This window comes from Geotrypetes seraphini, chromosome 2, assembly GCF_902459505.1.
Source record: "Geotrypetes seraphini chromosome 2, aGeoSer1.1, whole genome shotgun sequence".
NCBI classification, from domain to species: Eukaryota; Metazoa; Chordata; class Amphibia; order Gymnophiona; family Dermophiidae; genus Geotrypetes; species Geotrypetes seraphini.
In genome coordinates, this window is record NC_047085.1 from 516,717,223 (window position 1) to 516,734,897 (window position 17,675).

Consider the following 17,675-nt stretch of genomic DNA (forward strand, 5'->3'; position numbering starts at 1 on the left):
GGTTCAAATGTACCATCTGAAACATGCCTCCGATTGTAAGAGCTTTAAAACTGAATTTGAGAAGATCTTTGGCTATTTCACCGACCTTTATACAGTCTTATTTCTGTGGTTATCTTGCCTGGTTAAGGGATGAATGTCGGCATTTAACTGGCCAAGTGCTGATTCTGCACCATGGAACACCCCCAAAATAGTTGGTTTTGAGTTTGGCGCTAGGAATTAAACATCAACCAAACCGCCACCATCCTAGGGCAAACGAGAGTAATGAAGGCGGAGAGGCACCCCTGGACACTTATGAGCCCCGAAGATGCCACACCACCCCCTCTCCCCACCTAATCCCAGGTATCCTATCTGTGACTAAGCGCCAGAACCTTTCAATACCCCCACCTGCCCTCCCCAATCCCCCCTCCCCTCCCCCCCAATGGTACCCTCCACCCCGCCCCACCAGTTCTGGCGCTTAGTCACAGATAGGATACCTGATTTTCTCTCTCAGCGTCAGGAAACGCAAATCCCTTTTTTGTACAGACTAGAGGGGAACTGCACGTCTGTTTCTCCGCTGTTGCCCTTCAGCTTTCTGCTGTGTGGTAACATATCCCCCCTGTCCGAGGGTCTGGAGGGATTTCCCGGGTTTTCGAAGAGTCTCAAGCACGGCGCGATGACGGCATCGCGTCGTCCGCGCATGCGCAGAGGCTCGGCAGACCCGGAAGCAAGGTCCGTGTGGGGGCGGGGCCGGGTGCCTTCTGGAAAGAGGACAGGTGGCACTAGCAGGAAGCGCCGCCCTCGCTCCTCCCCTCCCTCCTGAATCTCCGCCCCCAGGGTCATCCTGGCCAATGACTGGCGGAGCCTTCGAACTACTACCACCCTGTTCCTTTCTGACCAATCAGCGGTGAAAGGAGGCGGGGGGGGGGCTCTCCATTGTGACGTCATCAGCCGAAGCCTGGGCTGGCTTTGATCTCCTTCTCCCAGCCTCGCCTTCGTTTCTGATCCTGGGAAATGGCTGCAGGAGCTTCTGCCCAGGTGGGTCTTGTGGACAGGAGAGAGATCTGGGCTGGGACAACCCTTCCCTCTGCCCTGCTCAGCTCTCCCAATAGATATATATATTTTTAAGTTTCTCTACCATTGTCCCAAGGGAGCTCAGAACAGTTTACATGAATTTCTTCAGGTGCTCAAGCATTTTTTTCCCAGGGGGCTCCCAATCTGCCTAATGTACCTGGGGCGATTAAGTGACTTGGCCAAGGTCACAAGGAGCAGCTGGGTTTGAACCCCCAACCCCAGGGTGCTGAGGCTGTAGCTTTAACCACTGCGACACACTCTCCCCTCTAACCCTCCTCTGGGATTCTGTACATCCAAAACATCTCCCTCTGCCTCACTGAGCCCCAGCACTGGCAGCTCTTCTGAAACACAACTAGTCTGGCACTGTGGGTTATGTGAAGGTCAATTCTGTACATCTGCCCTTGAGAGATACTCTGGGATTGGCTGTTAGGTGGCTGTAATCTATTTAAACCCAGAAACATCTGCCTCACTGAACCCCAGCACTGGCAGCTCTTCTAAAACAGAACTAGTCTGGGACTGTGTGTTATGTATATACAGTAAATTTTCCTCCTCCCCATTGAGCACCAGCCCTTCCTGGAAGAGTTGCAGAAAACGCTGAATGTGTTTCTGGTTTGTGTTTCAGATGCAGGTGACATTTGAGGAGATCGCTGTCTCTTTCTCCCAGGAGGAGTGGGAGTATTTAGATGAAGAGCAGAAGGAGCTGTACAGGGAGGTGATGAAGGAGAACTATCAGATCCTGATCTCATTGGGTATGAGAGAAATTTACATGTTTATTAGCAGTAGTGGGCCATCATTATAAAGACAATTTTGATTATGCTTTGTCTCATCTGACGTGGTGAGAAAGTGAGTGAGTACTGGAGTGATCACTTAATATCTTCTCAGGAGTGCACATGTTGGGGGTCAGTATTAGGGACTGAGGAGCTTATGGCTGAGTGTTTGGCTTCTACTAGGAGATGAATGAGAATATATTTTCTTAAATGCAAATGCAGTAATGAATGAGGTGTGCAGAGAGACTGTTCAGTGGCTTTATGTGACTGTAGGGCTTCAGTTAGCCTAGTGAATTGCAAACCACACTTTCTGCAGAAGGAAATGCCAAAACAAGGCTCTGTGGAATCAGGGTTTTCATCTGTTCAAGATACCTGGGTAGTAGCGATCATCAAACGGTTTGGTTTGATATAACGGCTAAAGTGGAGAGCGGCCGCACGATACTTAAAGTCCTAGATTTCAAACGTACGGACTTTAATGCAATGGGAAAGTACCTGAAGAAAGAGCTGTTAGGATGGGAGGACATAAGAGAAGTGGAAAGACAGTGGTCTAAGCTGAAAGGAGCGATAAAAATGGCTACGGACCTTTATGTGAAGAAAATCAATAAAAACAAAAGAAAAAGGAAGCCGATATGGTTCTCCAACCTAGTGGCTGAGAAAATAAAGGCGAAAGAGTTGGCGTTCATGAAATATAAAAAAACCCAAGAAGAGGAGAGCAGAAAGGACTACAGGGTGAAACTGAAAGAAGCCAAGAGAGAGATACGTTTGGCGAAGGCACAGGCGGAAGAACAAATGGCTAAAAATGTAAAAAAGGGAGATAAAAATTTTTTCAGATATATTAGTGAAAGGAGGAAGATAAAAAATGGAATTGCTAGGCTAAAAGATGCTGGGAACAAATATGTGGAGAGTGATGAGGAGAAAGCAAATGTGCTAAACAAATACTTCTGTTCTGTGTTCACAGAAGAAAATCCTGGAGAAGGACCGAGATTGTCCGGCAAAGTTACACGAGAAAATGGAGTAGATTCTGCGCCGTTCACGGAGGAGGGTGTTTATGAGCAACTTGAAAAACTGAAGGTGGACAAAGCGATGGGACCAGACGGGATCCATCCCAGGATACTAAGGGAACTCAGAGAGGTTCTGGCGAGTCCTATTAAAGACTTGTTCAACAAATCTCTGGAGACGGGAGTGATTCCTGGGGATTGGAGGAGAGCGGATGTGGTCCCTATTCATAAAAGTGGTCACAGGGATGAAGCAGGAAACTACAGGCCGGTGAGCCTCAATTCAGTTGTTGGAAAAATAATGGAAGTGTTGCTGAAAGAAAGGATAGTGTATTTCCTTGAATCTAATGGGTTACAGGATCCGAGGCAACATGGCTTTACAAAAGGTAAATCGTGCCAAACGAACCTGATTGAATTTTTTGATTGGGTGACCAGAGAGCTGGATCGAGGACATATGCTAGATGTAATTTATTTGGATTTCAGCAAAGCCTTTGATACAGTTCCTCATAGGAGGCTGTTGAACAAACTTGAAGGGCTGAAGTTAGGACCCAAAGTGGTGAACTGGGTCAGAAACTGGCTGTCGGACAGACGCCAGAGGGTGGTGGTTAATGGAAGTCGCTCGAAGGAAGGAAAGGTGACTAGTGGAGTCCCTCAGGGTTCGGTGCTGGGGCCAATCCTGTTCAATATGTATGTAAGTGACATTGCTGAAGGGTTAGAAGGAAAAGTGTGCCTTTTTGCAGATGATACCAAGATTTGTAACAGAGTAGGCACCGAAGAGGGAGTGGAAAATATGAAAAAGGATCTGCAAAAGTTAGAGGAATGGTCTAATGCCTGGCAACTAAAATTCAATGCAAAGAAATGCAGAGTAATGCATTTGGGGATTAATAATAGGAAGGAACCGTATATGCTGGGAGGAGAGAAGCTGATATGCACGGACGGGGAGAGGGACCTTGGGGTGATAGTGTCCGAAGATCTAAAGGCGAAAAAACAGTGTGACAAGGCAGTGGCTGCTGCCAGAAGGATTCTGGGCTGTATAAAGAGAGGCGTAGTCAGTAGAAGAAAGAAGGTGTTGATGCCCCTGTACAGGTCATTGGTGAGGCCCCACTTGGAGTATTGTGTTCAGTTTTGGAGACCGTATCTGGCGAAAGACGTAAGAAGACTTGAGGCGGTCCAGAGGAGGGCGACGAAAATGATAGGAGGCTTGCACCAGAAGACATATGAGGAGAGACTGGAAGCCCTGAATATGTATACCCTAGAGGAAAGGAGAGACAGGGGAGATATGATTCAGACGTTCAAATACTTAAAGGGTATTAACGTAGAACAAAATCTTTTCCAGAGAAAGGAAAATGGTAAAACCAGAGGACATAATTTGAGGTTGAGGGGTGGTAGATTCAGGGGCAATGTTAGGAAATTCTACTTTACGGAGAGGGTGGTGGATGCCTGGAATGCGCTCCCGAGAGAGGTGGTGGAGAGTAAAACTGTGTCTGAGTTCAAAGAAGCGTGGGATGAAAACAGAAGATTTAGAATCAGAAAATAATATTAAAGATTGAACTAGGCCAGTTACTGGGCAGACTTGTACGGTCTGTGTCTGTGTATGGCCATTTGGAGGAGGATGGGCAGGGGAGGGCTTCAATGGCTGGGAGGGTGTAGATGGGCTGGAGTAAGTCTTAACAGAGATTTCGGCAGTTGGAACCCAAGCACAGTACCGGGTAAAGCTTTGGATTCTCGCCCAGAAATAGCTAAGAAGAAAAAAAACAAAAACAAAAACAAAAAAAATTTTAAATTGAATCAGGTTGGGCAGACTGGATGGACCATTCGGGTCTTTATCTGCCGTCATCTACTATGTTACTATGTTACTATAACCTGATGTTTTATTGTTTGATTTCATACTGGATTTAATTGATGTTGCTTCTCAGCCCTGCTTTATTGTAACATGCGGAATTTTATTAAGCAACAGGTTTTTTGTTTATTGTTTTCACCATACACCTTTTATTATAATTTTGGAGGGAGGTTTTGGCTATCTGTACTTGTATTGATTTGGCACTGAGAAACTGCGTGTTTGTACAAATCACTTTGGGATACCAAATGATGTAAATAGAGCTGGATTGTGTCACCTAGAGCCAGTTCAACAGTTGAAGTACTTGGGACTCTATTTCAAAATGGCGGAGAGCCATATCTTTCTTCCAGAGCCATCCAAACAGAAACTGACCTCAGATCTCAGACTTCTTAACTCAGAAACAGATCTCAGACTTCTTAATAATAATAACTTTATTTTGTATACCGCAATATTTTGTAACTTTGTAACTTTATTTTGTATACCGCAACTCAGAAACAGATCTCAGACTTCTTAACAATGCCAGCACCTATGGCGTGGCAATACCTCTATGTCCTAGGTTCCATAACAGCGATCGTAGAAGTGGCTCCGTGGGCGAGGGCTCATATGCGTTCTCTACAGCATGCCCTGTTATCCCGCTAGTCTCGGATAGATTCGCTACAGAAGCCACTGGCATGGATAGTAGAAGCTTGACAGAGCTTGTTCTCGCCAGACTGCTTACAGCCAGAGGCGTGCCACCCCACATCTCCACTTGAGTGGCTTTGACGACTGATGCCAATCTCTACAGCTGGGGACATTATTGCCTTGGGTATCCAGTAGTGCTGCCCGATTTCTTTTCAAATCAATTCATTTCAGGTGAATTGATTCAAATCGATTTGATTAAAAAAAAAAAAAATTGGCCTGGCCGATTCTGTGACTGACCCTCCTCCCCGTGCCTTCCTAAAGCAGAAGCAGCAGCGCTGCCTCTTGCTGGCTTGCCGCTGCCGCTCCTGCTTTAGGGTTCGAGGACGGAGGGTCAGTCGGGAAGAGCTGCAGAAATCCTGGTTTTACCTTGTTCCATGCTTAGGTGCTCTTTGCTGCATCCTCCGGCTTCCCCCAGGCCTCCTGCTCTTACCGCAGCCTGCAGAGAGGATCGCCGGTGTTCTAGCGATCCTTGCAGACTGCTATTGGAGTACTTGGGAGTCTACTTCAAACTGGCAGAGGGCCATGTCTTTCTTCCCGAGCCATGCAAACAGAAACTGGTGAAACAGATCTCAGACTTCTTAACAATGCCAGCACCTATGGCATGCTACTACCTCTATGTACTAAGTTCCATAACATCGATCATAGAAGTGGCTCTGTGGGCGGGGCTGGAGATGAAAAAAGGGAAGATGCCAGACCTCCGGGGGAGGGAAGGGAATCGGAAAGAGAGGACAGAGATGGAAGATGGATGGTTAGCACGGAGAAAGAAGGAGACCCTGATCAGAAGACAGCCAGAGTCTGGGACCAACATTATTTGAATAATGACCAGACAACAAAAGGTAGAAAAGATAATTTTATTTTCTGTTTTGTGATTATAATATGTCAGATTTGAAATGTGTATCCTGCCAGAGCTGGGGTTAGACCGCGAACGTGAGCTAGGATTTAACAGAGAGAAGAAAAGTATTTTTTGTTTATTTTGTTTACACCACAAGACCAGTGTGGGTAGGAGAGGGCAAAGGGGGTGAAGAGGCTATAAAATAAACCTACCAGGATGTTTGAAATAAACACCCACTTGGGCAGGAAAATCAATTCAATAGGCTGAATTGAATCGAATCTACATTTTTTTCCTGAATTGGACAGCACTAGTATCCAGTCCAAGGTCGATGGACCCCTGTTGCAGAGGAAATGGTCTATAAACTGTCTGGAACTCCAGGCCATTCGGCTTGCCTTGCAGACTTTGGAGAAACCCCTGCAGAGCAAAGCAGTTAGAGTTTTCTCGGACAATGCCATGGCGGTGTCTTATGTCAATGAGCAGGAAGGCACCAGGAGCACTTCACTGTTCTTGGAGGCCGAGTTGCTATTCAATTGGGCCAAGTCCCACCTGCAAGCAACTTTCTCAGCAGGTCGACCTTGCTCCCAGGGGAATGGTCTTTTTCCCAGAGGGCTTTCAAATGCATAGTGTGATGCTGGTGTCCAGTGCTCGACCTCATGGCATCAGCTGCCAACAGGAAGATGGCTCACTATTTCTGCAAAGGTTTAGAAGCTCTGGTCCAGCCACGGCCAACACAGAGAATCTGCAGTACATGTTTCCCCATGGCCCATGATAGGCCAGGTCATATGTCGGATAGCAAACCATCATGGACAGGTAATCCTGGTAGCTCTGGTTGGCCATGTCAGCCATGGTACAGGGACTTGGTGCGCCTGCAAAAAAGACTAAGGTCTCCCACTGTCAGTGCACATGGATTTCTTGTCTCAGGGTCCAGTTCCCCTAGAAAATCCAGAACGCTTTGGTCGTAACAGCATGGCTCTTGAGCGCTCAGCCCTCGTGTACAAAGGCTATTTGGAGGTGGTTATTACTACCCTACTCAGAGCAAAGAGACGATCAACCATCACAGCTTATTCTAAGGCCTGAAGGTTGTTTCAGCAGTGGTGTACAAATGATCAGGTAGATCCTTGGAAAGTTCCGGTGTCAGTGGTGTTGGCTTTTCTGCAGGCAGGCCTCTCTTAAAATGCAAGTTTGTAGGTCTCATGTTTTAGAGACCAAGTGGAAAAGGGTTCATCGGCTTCACATCCAGATATAATTGGATACTTGAAGGGGGCACTCGGGTTGAGACCGCTGGTAACATTATTCCGCACAGCCTCTGCAAGGCCTTTGCAGGAGGCATCCCTGCTGAATGGAACAGTGAAGACAGTTTTTTTGATAGCCACAGCCTCAGCGAGGAGAGTCTCTGAGATAAGGCACTTCCATGCAGGGACCCATTCCTCAGGATTACAGAAGCGGAGGTTTCCCTTCATACAAACAGCGATATTACAGAAAATAATTAAAAGATACATTGATAAGAATTATACAAATTTATCAAAAAGATAGGATTTTACTGTTTTTCTAAAAGTTTGGTAAGAAAATGCATTTGAAGTAAATTCACTTAGGCATTGAAATGATAGCGTCTTATCTAGAAACCTTTTATAGATACAACACAATTTTCTTACCCCAGGAATAGGTTCTCCGACCTTTACCCCTAAGATTATATCTCAAATTGAACGAGAGGAAGAGCCGTACATCAGGGGAGAGCCCGGATCAGAGGAAAGAGGAAATGGAAAAAGCAGCTGCTCAGGTGAGTGCAGTAATACGAGGGATTAAGGTAAAAAAAAAGTGCCTTCTCTAGACACCTTCTTTAGGATAAGTCTCCAGTCATGGTATGTGGGCTTGTCGTGCTTCTCTTTTATATATAAGAAACGGTCACTTACTAAGGCGCGTGCTTAAAGCTAACACATGGCAACGTGTCCGTAGGATATAATGGACGCGTTAGGAAGCGAGCCTTCGTAAAAGGATCCCGTAGTCTGTGAAAATTAGTTATCCAGCCAATTTTAATCTGACTCTATTATTTTATTGAAGCTTTTTAACTTTACCCCCCCCCCACCTTGTTTTTTCCCTAAATGTCTCACTTTCTGTCAAATAACTTGTAGTTCTTTTCCTTTTTTCCTTCTGTTTTTAGTTTTGTCAAGTTTGTTAATAGTCCCGTAGGACTTTGTTTTTGTCATGTTTTTGTTTTGTTTCCCCAACACTGTATTTTTATTATGTACATCGCTTAGAATCAAGATGAAGCGATTAATCAAAATTTGATTAAACTTGAAACGTGAAGTCAGGGGTGTCCAATCTGCGGCCCCGGTTGTTTACCGTCTTGCTGGCTCCAACATTTTTTTCGGCCAGTGTGGCCCAGGGAAGCCAAAAGGTTGGACACCCCTGCTGTAAGTGAAGGCTTAACATACAGGCCACACAGTGTTGGCTCTGGAAAAGTGGAGGGAAGGAAAGATCCAGGTTTCTTGTATCTTCAGGTCTCAGAAATCTTGAAGCTCAAAACTTAGAAGGTGTGTTTTGTGCAGCCCAATCCTGAGCTGTGAGTGTTGTGTGCTTTGCTGTATACTTGGTCTAAGTGCCAAAGCCTGGAAAGCAGCAGAATGTCTGGATGTTGTCCATTTGGCTGGCATAAGCGCGAACACCTAAATGTGTCCCTTAAACACGTAACTTAGTGTATTCATTTTACCTCATACTAATGTACCTCCGAGACGCTGCCGATGGCTGCAGCGATTCATATTAATTGCTGCTGCGCTGAGGCCCCGCACGCTTCTCTCAGTCACATCCAGCCAGGAAGGAGGGCGGCTACAGGTGATGAATATGAATTGCTATGACAGAAAAATTCTAAACTCCGAAATGGATTCATAGACAACCCCGCGAAAGACAAAGGCGCGCGCCGACAACTGAGTGCAAGACGGAGGCGCGCGCCAAAGAAAATTACAGTTTTTAGGGGCTCCAACAGGGGGTTTTGTTGGGGAGCCCCCCCCCCCCCAGTTTACTTAATAGAGATCGCGCCGGCGTTGTGGGGGGGTTTGGGGGGTTGTAACCCTCCACATTTTACTGTAAACTTAACTTTTTCCCTAAAAACAGGGAAAAAGTGAAGTTTTCAGTAAAATGTGGGGGGTTACAACCCCCCACAACGCCCCCACAACGCGGCGCGATCTCTATTAAGTAAAGTGGGGGGTTCCCCACCCACGCCCTCCCCCGGTCGGAGCCCTAAAAACAGTAATTTTCTGCAGCGCACGCCTCCACGCTGCGCTCAATTGTCTGCACGCGCCTTTGTCCCGGCGCGCTTTTGACCTGACACCCCGAAATGTCTCTGGTCCCTAGCATTTCGGATAAAGGATCTTGTACCTGTATATCTGGGAACAGGAAAGAGAAGAATGCATTTTACGTCGCTGATAAACAAGTCCAGTCGCCAAGTAGGCCGCTGAGAGGCATGTTATTGGTCAAAGGCGCCCTCAAATAAAAAGATGTTGAGACCTGATTTCAATCTAGTGTGTGATTCTCGAATCGAAGAGTTGAGGGAAGTACTGAAGATTCCGATCGAATAGAGTCGTCGTAGATGTTGCAGAATCGGGATATAATGAGAAGATTTGAGTTAGTTTCAAGTTTCAAGTTTATTAAAATTTGATGGTTCGCCTATTAAATCTAAGCGAATTACATAATAAAAGAATTATAGTATAGAACAATAAAACAAGTTATTTTACAGTAACAATTTTCAAGGGGCTACGACAGATTGACAATACAGACGAACTAAGAAACATTAGGAAAGAACATTAGGGAATAAAAGTTACAAATTGTTGTTTCCTCAAGGGAAGAAAGGGGTATGATATGGGTAGGGACAAACGATTAGGTTGGGGAAGATATGTGAGGAAGTATTAATTGTTTAACTATACGCGGAAAAGTTGTTCTAAAGGTTAAATGAAGATTTGAAGAGATATGTTTTTAGATTAGTTTTAAATAAGTTAAGGTCCAGCAAAGAGTCCTAGAAGGAGTGTAGGGAATCAGCAGTCGAGAAAGGTGTGAGCCAGTGAGAGGGAATTGTCTCGGTAGGAGCTTTCTTACCTGTATGCACAGACACGTTAACCAGGTTCTCCAGAAACATTTCAGTCAAATGTTTCCGTTCTCCCTTCACAAGTTAAAGTAGAAACAAACATGACCCAACAGAGGCCACGTTTCAATAGGACTCTGGATTAGAAGTCATTTCTTCATCGTTGTGGAAGAAATCCCCTGATAAGCACAGATTATAATATACACTTCCCCCTCAGTATTCGCAAATTCCGTATCTACGAATTCGCTTATTCGCGGTTTTAAACCCAAAAATGCATTTTCATTTTTCAGCCTATTTTCAGCCCTGTAAGCGCTCCCCTTAAGCATTACCTGGTGGTCTAGTGGGTTTTCGGGGCAGGAGCGATCTTCCCACGCTCCTGCCCCGTGCAGATCGCTCACAGTTAAATGGCTCGAGAGACTATGGGAGCTCAAGGCAACCATTTCCTGTGAGCGATCTGCACGGGAAGATCGCTCCTGCCTGAAAACCCGCTAGACCACCAGGTAAGGCTTAAGGGGGGGGAGGCTTACAGGGCTTAAAATAGCCAGGGAAAGCGGGGGTTATGGGCAGAACTGGCCTGAATATTATTTACGGTTTTTTAATATTCGTGGGTCAGCTCTGCCCCTAATCCCCGCGAATATGGAGGGGGAAGTGTATTCTCATTCTTAAGAGCCTCTTCCCTCTAATTCTATACATAAAGCCAAATGCAGTTACATGCCACAACGGAGGCAGCTGTGCTCGTAAATAGCGCTTAAGAAATATAGTGCTTAAGTGCGAGGGGGTGGTGTGCAAAAAAGCAGGGCACGCGTGGACTATAGGTGATTCCTATATCTACAGACTAGATGGGCCGTGGCCCTTATCTGCCGTCTATTTCTATGTTATGTTTCTACATGCAAAACGTATCGATTACTATCAGAGCACTCAGATTTTTAACACCCTTATAGAATTAACTCCCTTAACTCTACACACTGCCGTTTCCAAGGATCAGCTCACAAACTGGCCCTGTCTAGAGACAAATGCTTGAAAAATTGCTTTGCAAATAGGAAACTGACCAATTCTCGAGCCGCACATGGAAAATCCTGGTGCAACATAAACTATCTTTCCTCATTATACACAGATTCTACTAGTACAGTGGTACCTTGGATTACGAGCATAATCCGTTCCAGGAGCATGCTCGTAATCCAAAATGCTCGTATATCAAAGCAAGTTTCCCCATAGGAAGTAAGGGAAACTTGCTTTGATATGTTCCCACCCCCCACCTTCCCCCCCCCCCCGAGGCCAGCAGCGCTGCTCCCCCCCACGAGAACTGGCATTGCTCCCCCCAAAGGCCCCCCCGCGAACCGACACCCTCCCCCCCGCGATCCAGCACCCCCCGCCGCCATCGAGCACCCCCCCCCCCGCCACCATCGGGCACCCCCCCCCCCCCGCCGCAACCTGAGACCCCCCAACCCACCCGAACCCTCTTCTTACTTCCAGTGTAGCTTCCGCATCGGCACCGGCACCGGCACCAGCATGTCCTGTGCGTTGGTGCCGGTGCCCGAAAATCTGCTTCCTGTGCCAGGTTGAACGTGAACTCTCAGGCCTTGAGCATGCGCACATGCTCAAGGCCCGGCACAGGAAGCAGATTTTCGGGCACCGGCACCAATGCACAGGACATGCTGGTGCCGGTGCCGATGCGGAGGCTACACTGGAAGTAAGAAGAGGGTTCGAGTGGGTTGGAGGATCTCAGGTTGCGGCGGGGGGGGTGCCCAATGGCGGCCGGGGGGGGGTCCGATGGCGGCCGTGGGGGTGCCGGATCGCGGGGGGGAAGGTGCTGGTTCGCGGGGGGGGCGCTCGTACAGCGAGGCAAGCTCGGTTTACGAGGCACCAAGTTTGCGAATGTTTTGCTCGTCTTGCAAAACACTCTCAAACCGGTGCACTCGTAAACCGAGGTACCACTATATCTTAGAAACCACTGTTGTTTTCTAACTCATGAGAAATACCTTCTGTTTCTATCCAGCAGATCATCAGATCCAACGCGAATGGAAGAGAGAAAAGAATCAAGGAGAAGATCCTGTAGAAATGGAGCAAATCCAAACTCAGTCAGAAAATGTCTGTGAGAATATTTCCCAGGGAACTGAGAGGATTAACACAAAGAATTATAAGCAAGAATCAAAGGAACAGAGAAACCCTGCAGAAGACTTGATGGATGGAGTCACTAATTGTGAGAGAAATGACAGGGAGCTCAGTAACATCCCAGAGGACAACAGACACCTAGAAGAGAGATCCTTCCAAATTAATTATAGTAATAAAGTGACTTCTAAATTCCACCATGGCAAAAAGAAAGGAAAAAAATACCAGAAAGAACTTACATGTATTGCATATAAGAGGAGAATCAAATTTATTTGTCCAAAATGTAAGAAGAGCTTCCCCTTGTTTTCAGAACTCGAAATGCACACAATGATTCATAAAAATGAGAAACCATTTATATGTTCTGAGTGTAATAGAAGCTTCGTTCAGCTTTCACATCTAAATGTTCACCAGAGGATCCACACAGGAGATAAACCGTATACATGTACAGAGTGTAATAAAAGCTTCACTCGGCTTTCAGTTCTTAAACGACACCAAGTGATCCACACCGAGTATAAAGCATTTATATGTGCTGAGTGTAATAAAAGCTTCACTCTGCATTCATATTTAAGAATTCATCAGAGGATGCATACAGGAGACAAACCATATACGTGTACTGAGTGTAATAAAAGCTACACTCGGCTTTCAACTCTAAAAACCCACCAACAGATCCACACAGCAGTCAAACCATTTACGTGTACTGAGTGTAATAAAAGCTTCACTCGGCTTTCATCTCTAAAAATTCACCAAAGAATTCACACAGGTCACAAACCATTTACGTGTACTGAGTGTACTAAAAGTTTCTTTAATCTTTCAGGCTTAAAATTTCACGAGAAGATCCACACAGGAGACAAACTGTTTAAATGTACTGAGTGTAATAAAAGCTTCAATTGGATTTCAGGATTAAAAAGCCACCAAATAATTCATACAGGTTACAAACCATTTACATGTACTGAGTGTAATAAAAGCTTCAGAAGGCTTTCAGCTCTAAAAAGACACCAAAGGATTCACACAGGTCACAAGCCATTTACATATATTGAGTGTAATAAAAGCTTCAATCAGCTTTAAATATAAAAATTCACATCACGGAGTAAGACACTGGCTATGAATCAACAGGTAATTCCTCTACTCTCAAATAACTTTGGTATTGTAGACTGGCTTCTGACCATGTTGCCTTAAATAATAACAATGCTGCTGGAGTTAAAGGCAGCCATCTCAGAATGTCTCTGAAAATCCTAGCAGCCATTTTGACTGGAGATGCAAGCTGGACAAGAATGACTGGCGATTGATCCTGCCCCAACTTGCCACTAGACCACCAGAGCAAGAAAGTAAGCCCAGGAGCAGCATTGGCTTCAGCCTACGGATGTGCTTAGAGAGGAGAGCAGCGCTAGCAGTGTATGAGTGGGCCTAGAAGAGGCGCTTCTTATATTTGAGGAGGGGTGAAGAGAGGAGGACACCCACTAGGCCAAATGCGCATTTCAGCTTGGTTTTGGAGCCAAAGGCAAACCCAAAATTCAGTCAGCTTCTGTTTGTGTGCGTATGAAGCCAGAAGAACCAAACCGTTTTGGGTTCTGCTGCAAAACGACCACAGTATGAAGAATGAATATGGACATTGTTCTTTGTTTTATTCTATTCACATGCTGCCTTCTTGGCACCAGGGATTTTCTCATTATCAAATTTATCTTTGAAGAACTTGAAGGCGGCAGAAGTCAAAAAAATCACTCAATAGGTGTAATAGTGAAATTAATACTTCTACAACATACACTTAGAATTCAAAAATATGCTCAGAGACACGAAGGCAACAACATGGAGCCACAGCCCCAAGAGAAAATTGCCTCGCCACCCAATTATTGCATATTGTAAATTCCAATGGAAACCAAAATTCTACACAAGAACCATAAGAATTGGCGCTGCTGGGTCAGACCAGTGGTCCATCGTGCCCAGCAGTCCGCTCACGCGGCGGCCCTCTGGTCAAAGACCAGCGCCCTAACTGAAACTAGCCCTACCTGAGTACGTTCTGGTTCAGCAGGAACTTGTTTAACTTTGTCTTGAATCCCTGGAGGGTGTTTTCCCTTATAACATCCTCCGGAAGAGCCTTCCAGTTTTCTACCACTCTCTGGGTGAAGAAGAACTTCCTTACATTCGTACGGAATCTATCCCCTTTCAATTTTAGAGAATGCCCTATCGTTTTCCCTACTTTAGAGAGGGTGAACAATCTGTCCTTATCTACTAAGTCTATCTCCTTCAGTACCTTGAATGTTTTGATCATGTCCCCTCTCAATCTCCTCTGTTTGAGGGAGAAAAGGCCCAGTTTCTCTAATCTTTCGCTGTATGGCAGCTCCTCCAGCCCCTTAATCATCTTAGTCGCTTGTCTCTGGACCCTTTCAAGTAGTACCGTGCCCTTCTTCATGTACGGTGACAAGTGCTGGATGCAGTACTCCAGGTGAGGGCACACCTTGGCCCGGCGCACCTTGGCATGATAACCTTCTCCGATCTGTTCCTGATCCCTAGCATTCTGTTCGCCCTTTTTGCGGCCACGAACGGCTTCATTGACTTGTCGATCATAACTCCCAAGTCTCTTTCCTGGGAGGTCTCTCCAAGTACCGTCCCGGACATCCTGTATTCGTGCATGAAATTTTTGTTACTGACATGCATCACTTTACACTGATCCACGTTGAACCTCATCTGCCATGTCGATGCCCATTCCTCAAGCCTGATTATGTCACGTTGCAGATCTTCGCAATCCCCCTGTGTCTTCAGTACTCTGAATAACTTTGTATCGTCCGCAAATTTAATCACCTCACTCGTCGTACCAATGTCCAGATTGTTTATAAAGATGTTGAAGAGCACAGGTCCAAAATTATGTACAGTCAATCATGGTATCATTCCTCATCTGCCCTCGCCAGTGCTTCAAACAGTTAACATCACTCAACCAGGCCCTAAACAACTGCAAAGATCAATTGGTCAGACAGGCAGTAGGCAGATCTCTGCACACTTGAAAACTGCATCTGATTGGAAGAGTCAGAGCACACTAGCGCTAGCGGATCCATTCACTGTCACATGATAATGCAGGACTAGTCACGTATACATCCATAAAAGGGGACTAGGAATGTGCTAGTTTAAACTGGTTTTCAGCAAGGTTTTTTTAAAGGTATTTGAACATGCATTGCGGAAATTGTAACATGTAACTAGGCCTAACTTTTGTTCATAGGCAACTGATTCTTTAACTATTTCATCCTGTATGCATTACAAATGTTTTGTAAACCGCATTGAACGACCTGGTTATGCGGTCTAGAAATTGATTTATTGTATGTTAATATTTACTCATTTAGTTGTTTTAATATACTATTTAAATGTCATTTATAATTACCTTTTATTGCTGTACATCGCCTAGAAGCAAATTTTTAAATAAACTTGAAAGTTGCAAGAAAAGGATATATAAGCTGAGGCTAACATAAGAAATTGGGGGAGTTTCACTTCCTGGGACGGAAACAGCTGTCGTAGGGGGTTCTTCCCTGTACCTTTGTTCTCTGAAAGGGGCAGAATTGTTAGTGGTTGAGTTCTTAAGTTTGCTTGTACACTGAATAAAGAAGAAAAAGATGAGTGAGTGATTGTAGTCATCTCTTTTTTTTTTTTTGGGGGGGGGGGGTAAATCTTTATTCATTTTCAAAAGCCAACATTAAGTGCAACAGATTAACAAACAAATATTACAATAATCAGCACTCAATACAATCAAATGATATAATAAATATATAACACCCCCCCTCCCGCACCTCCCACCCACCCTTCCTGGATGTGCATAACAGAAATCAAAGGGAAATACGTTTGTTCATTTCATACAAAATTTTGTTAATGGATCCCAGATTGCTTTGAATTTATTATACTGTCCCAATTTTAACAAATTCATATGTTCAAATTTATAAATTTGGCATAAAGTTTCCCACCAAAAACTATAATTTATATTATCCCAATTTTTCATGATCAGCTGCATAGCAATTCCTGTCATGACGAGAAGCATTGGACTTTTGGGCATTAATAATGTTCCAAACAACACAACATCATACGTCAATGATAATGGATCTTCCAGGATCACAGTAATTTGACCCCATATAGATCTCCAAAATTTAAGGATCAAGGGGCAATAGAACAATAGATCAGTGGTTCCCAACCCTGTCCTGGAGGACCACCAGGCCAATCGGGTTTTCAGGCTAGCCCTAATGAATATGCATGAGAGAGATTTGCATATAATGGAAGTGAGAGGCATGCAAATCTGCTCCATGCATATTCATTAGGGCTAGCCTGAAAACCCAATTGGCCTGATGGTCCTCCAGGACAGGGTTGGGAACCACTGCAATAGATGATCCAGTGTCCCTATATCGAGATAACAGTGCCAGCATCTATTTGACTTAGAACAATCTAACTTTTGCAACTGAACAGGGGTCCAGAAAATTCTATACAACAGAAAAAGCCAAGTCTCATAGATGCTGATGCTGTACATCTCATCCTCCAAGTCCAAATCTGTGGCCATTGAGTAGCAGAAATTTGCCGCTTTGTCTCAATGCTCCAAATGTCTTTTAGACTAGTTTTAGGTTTTTTATTCAGATGCTCAGATATTAATTTATACCACTTGGCTGCCTGATGTCCTAGAAAATCTGTCTGGAAGCACAGGCCTGGCAAGCTATACTGATTTTTACAAATTTTGCCAGTCAGGGAACCCCTTCTGAATGGCCTGCTTCGACTGCAACCATTTATATGCTTGAGATTTTGAAATACCGAATGATTGTTGCAGTCGTGAAAAGTCAAGCATTTTCTTATTTGATATCGCATCATCTAACGTGCGTATACCTGCCTGCAGCCAATGCTTCTAGAGGATCTTGAATCTTGGAGTTCAACTGTAAGGACTGACTCGTGACATCTTTTGTGATTCTATTCTGAGAGATTGGTAAGTTCCATGAGTGTAGGTGAGTTGTAGCTTCTTACTGGCACAGTGAGAGGCGTTCCCTACACCTTGGTGGGCCAGCCAGGAGAGGGGATTTCGCGGCAGCGGCAATGGATGGGGCCCTAGTCGTCATCGGAACCCATCTCACACCGACTCTACTTTCCATCTCTGAAGACTTTGCACAGAAAGTCTGAATCTTTTCTTATATCATGTTTTCTCCCTTAGATCGTGTACTAACCTCTGCTCCCTAGACTGCAAGGGTTCTGATAAGTCTGTTTAAAATAGCACAAAGGTACAAAATGTTTCTCTCGTTGTTGGCCCCTTAATGGGTCCTTCAGTTTGACTGCTTGAAATATCCTTAATGTTGGCTTAAAGCCACCAAGATAAAAAAATAAC

General features: G+C 45.0%; 1 protein-coding gene across 2 annotated transcripts; it reads left to right on the forward strand.

The window, feature by feature from the left end:
* The first annotated feature begins 887 nt into the window (after nucleotides 1–887).
* On the forward strand, nucleotides 888–14,351 carry LOC117354650 (zinc finger protein 501-like). Of its 2 annotated transcripts, none has more exons than XM_033932485.1 (4): nucleotides 888–1,014; nucleotides 1,673–1,799; nucleotides 7,820–7,939; nucleotides 12,231–14,351. In XM_033932485.1, the coding sequence occupies exons 1-4, from the start codon at nucleotides 991–993 to the stop codon at nucleotides 13,406–13,408; spliced, it is 1,449 nt and encodes a 482-aa protein (XP_033788376.1). In that variant the 5' UTR covers nucleotides 888–990; the 3' UTR covers nucleotides 13,409–14,351. The 2 variants fall into 2 exon arrangements, with proteins under 2 accessions (XP_033788376.1, XP_033788378.1); XM_033932487.1 differs by having other exon boundaries at nucleotides 12,234–14,351.
* Nucleotides 14,352–17,675: the final 3,324 nt, after the last annotated feature.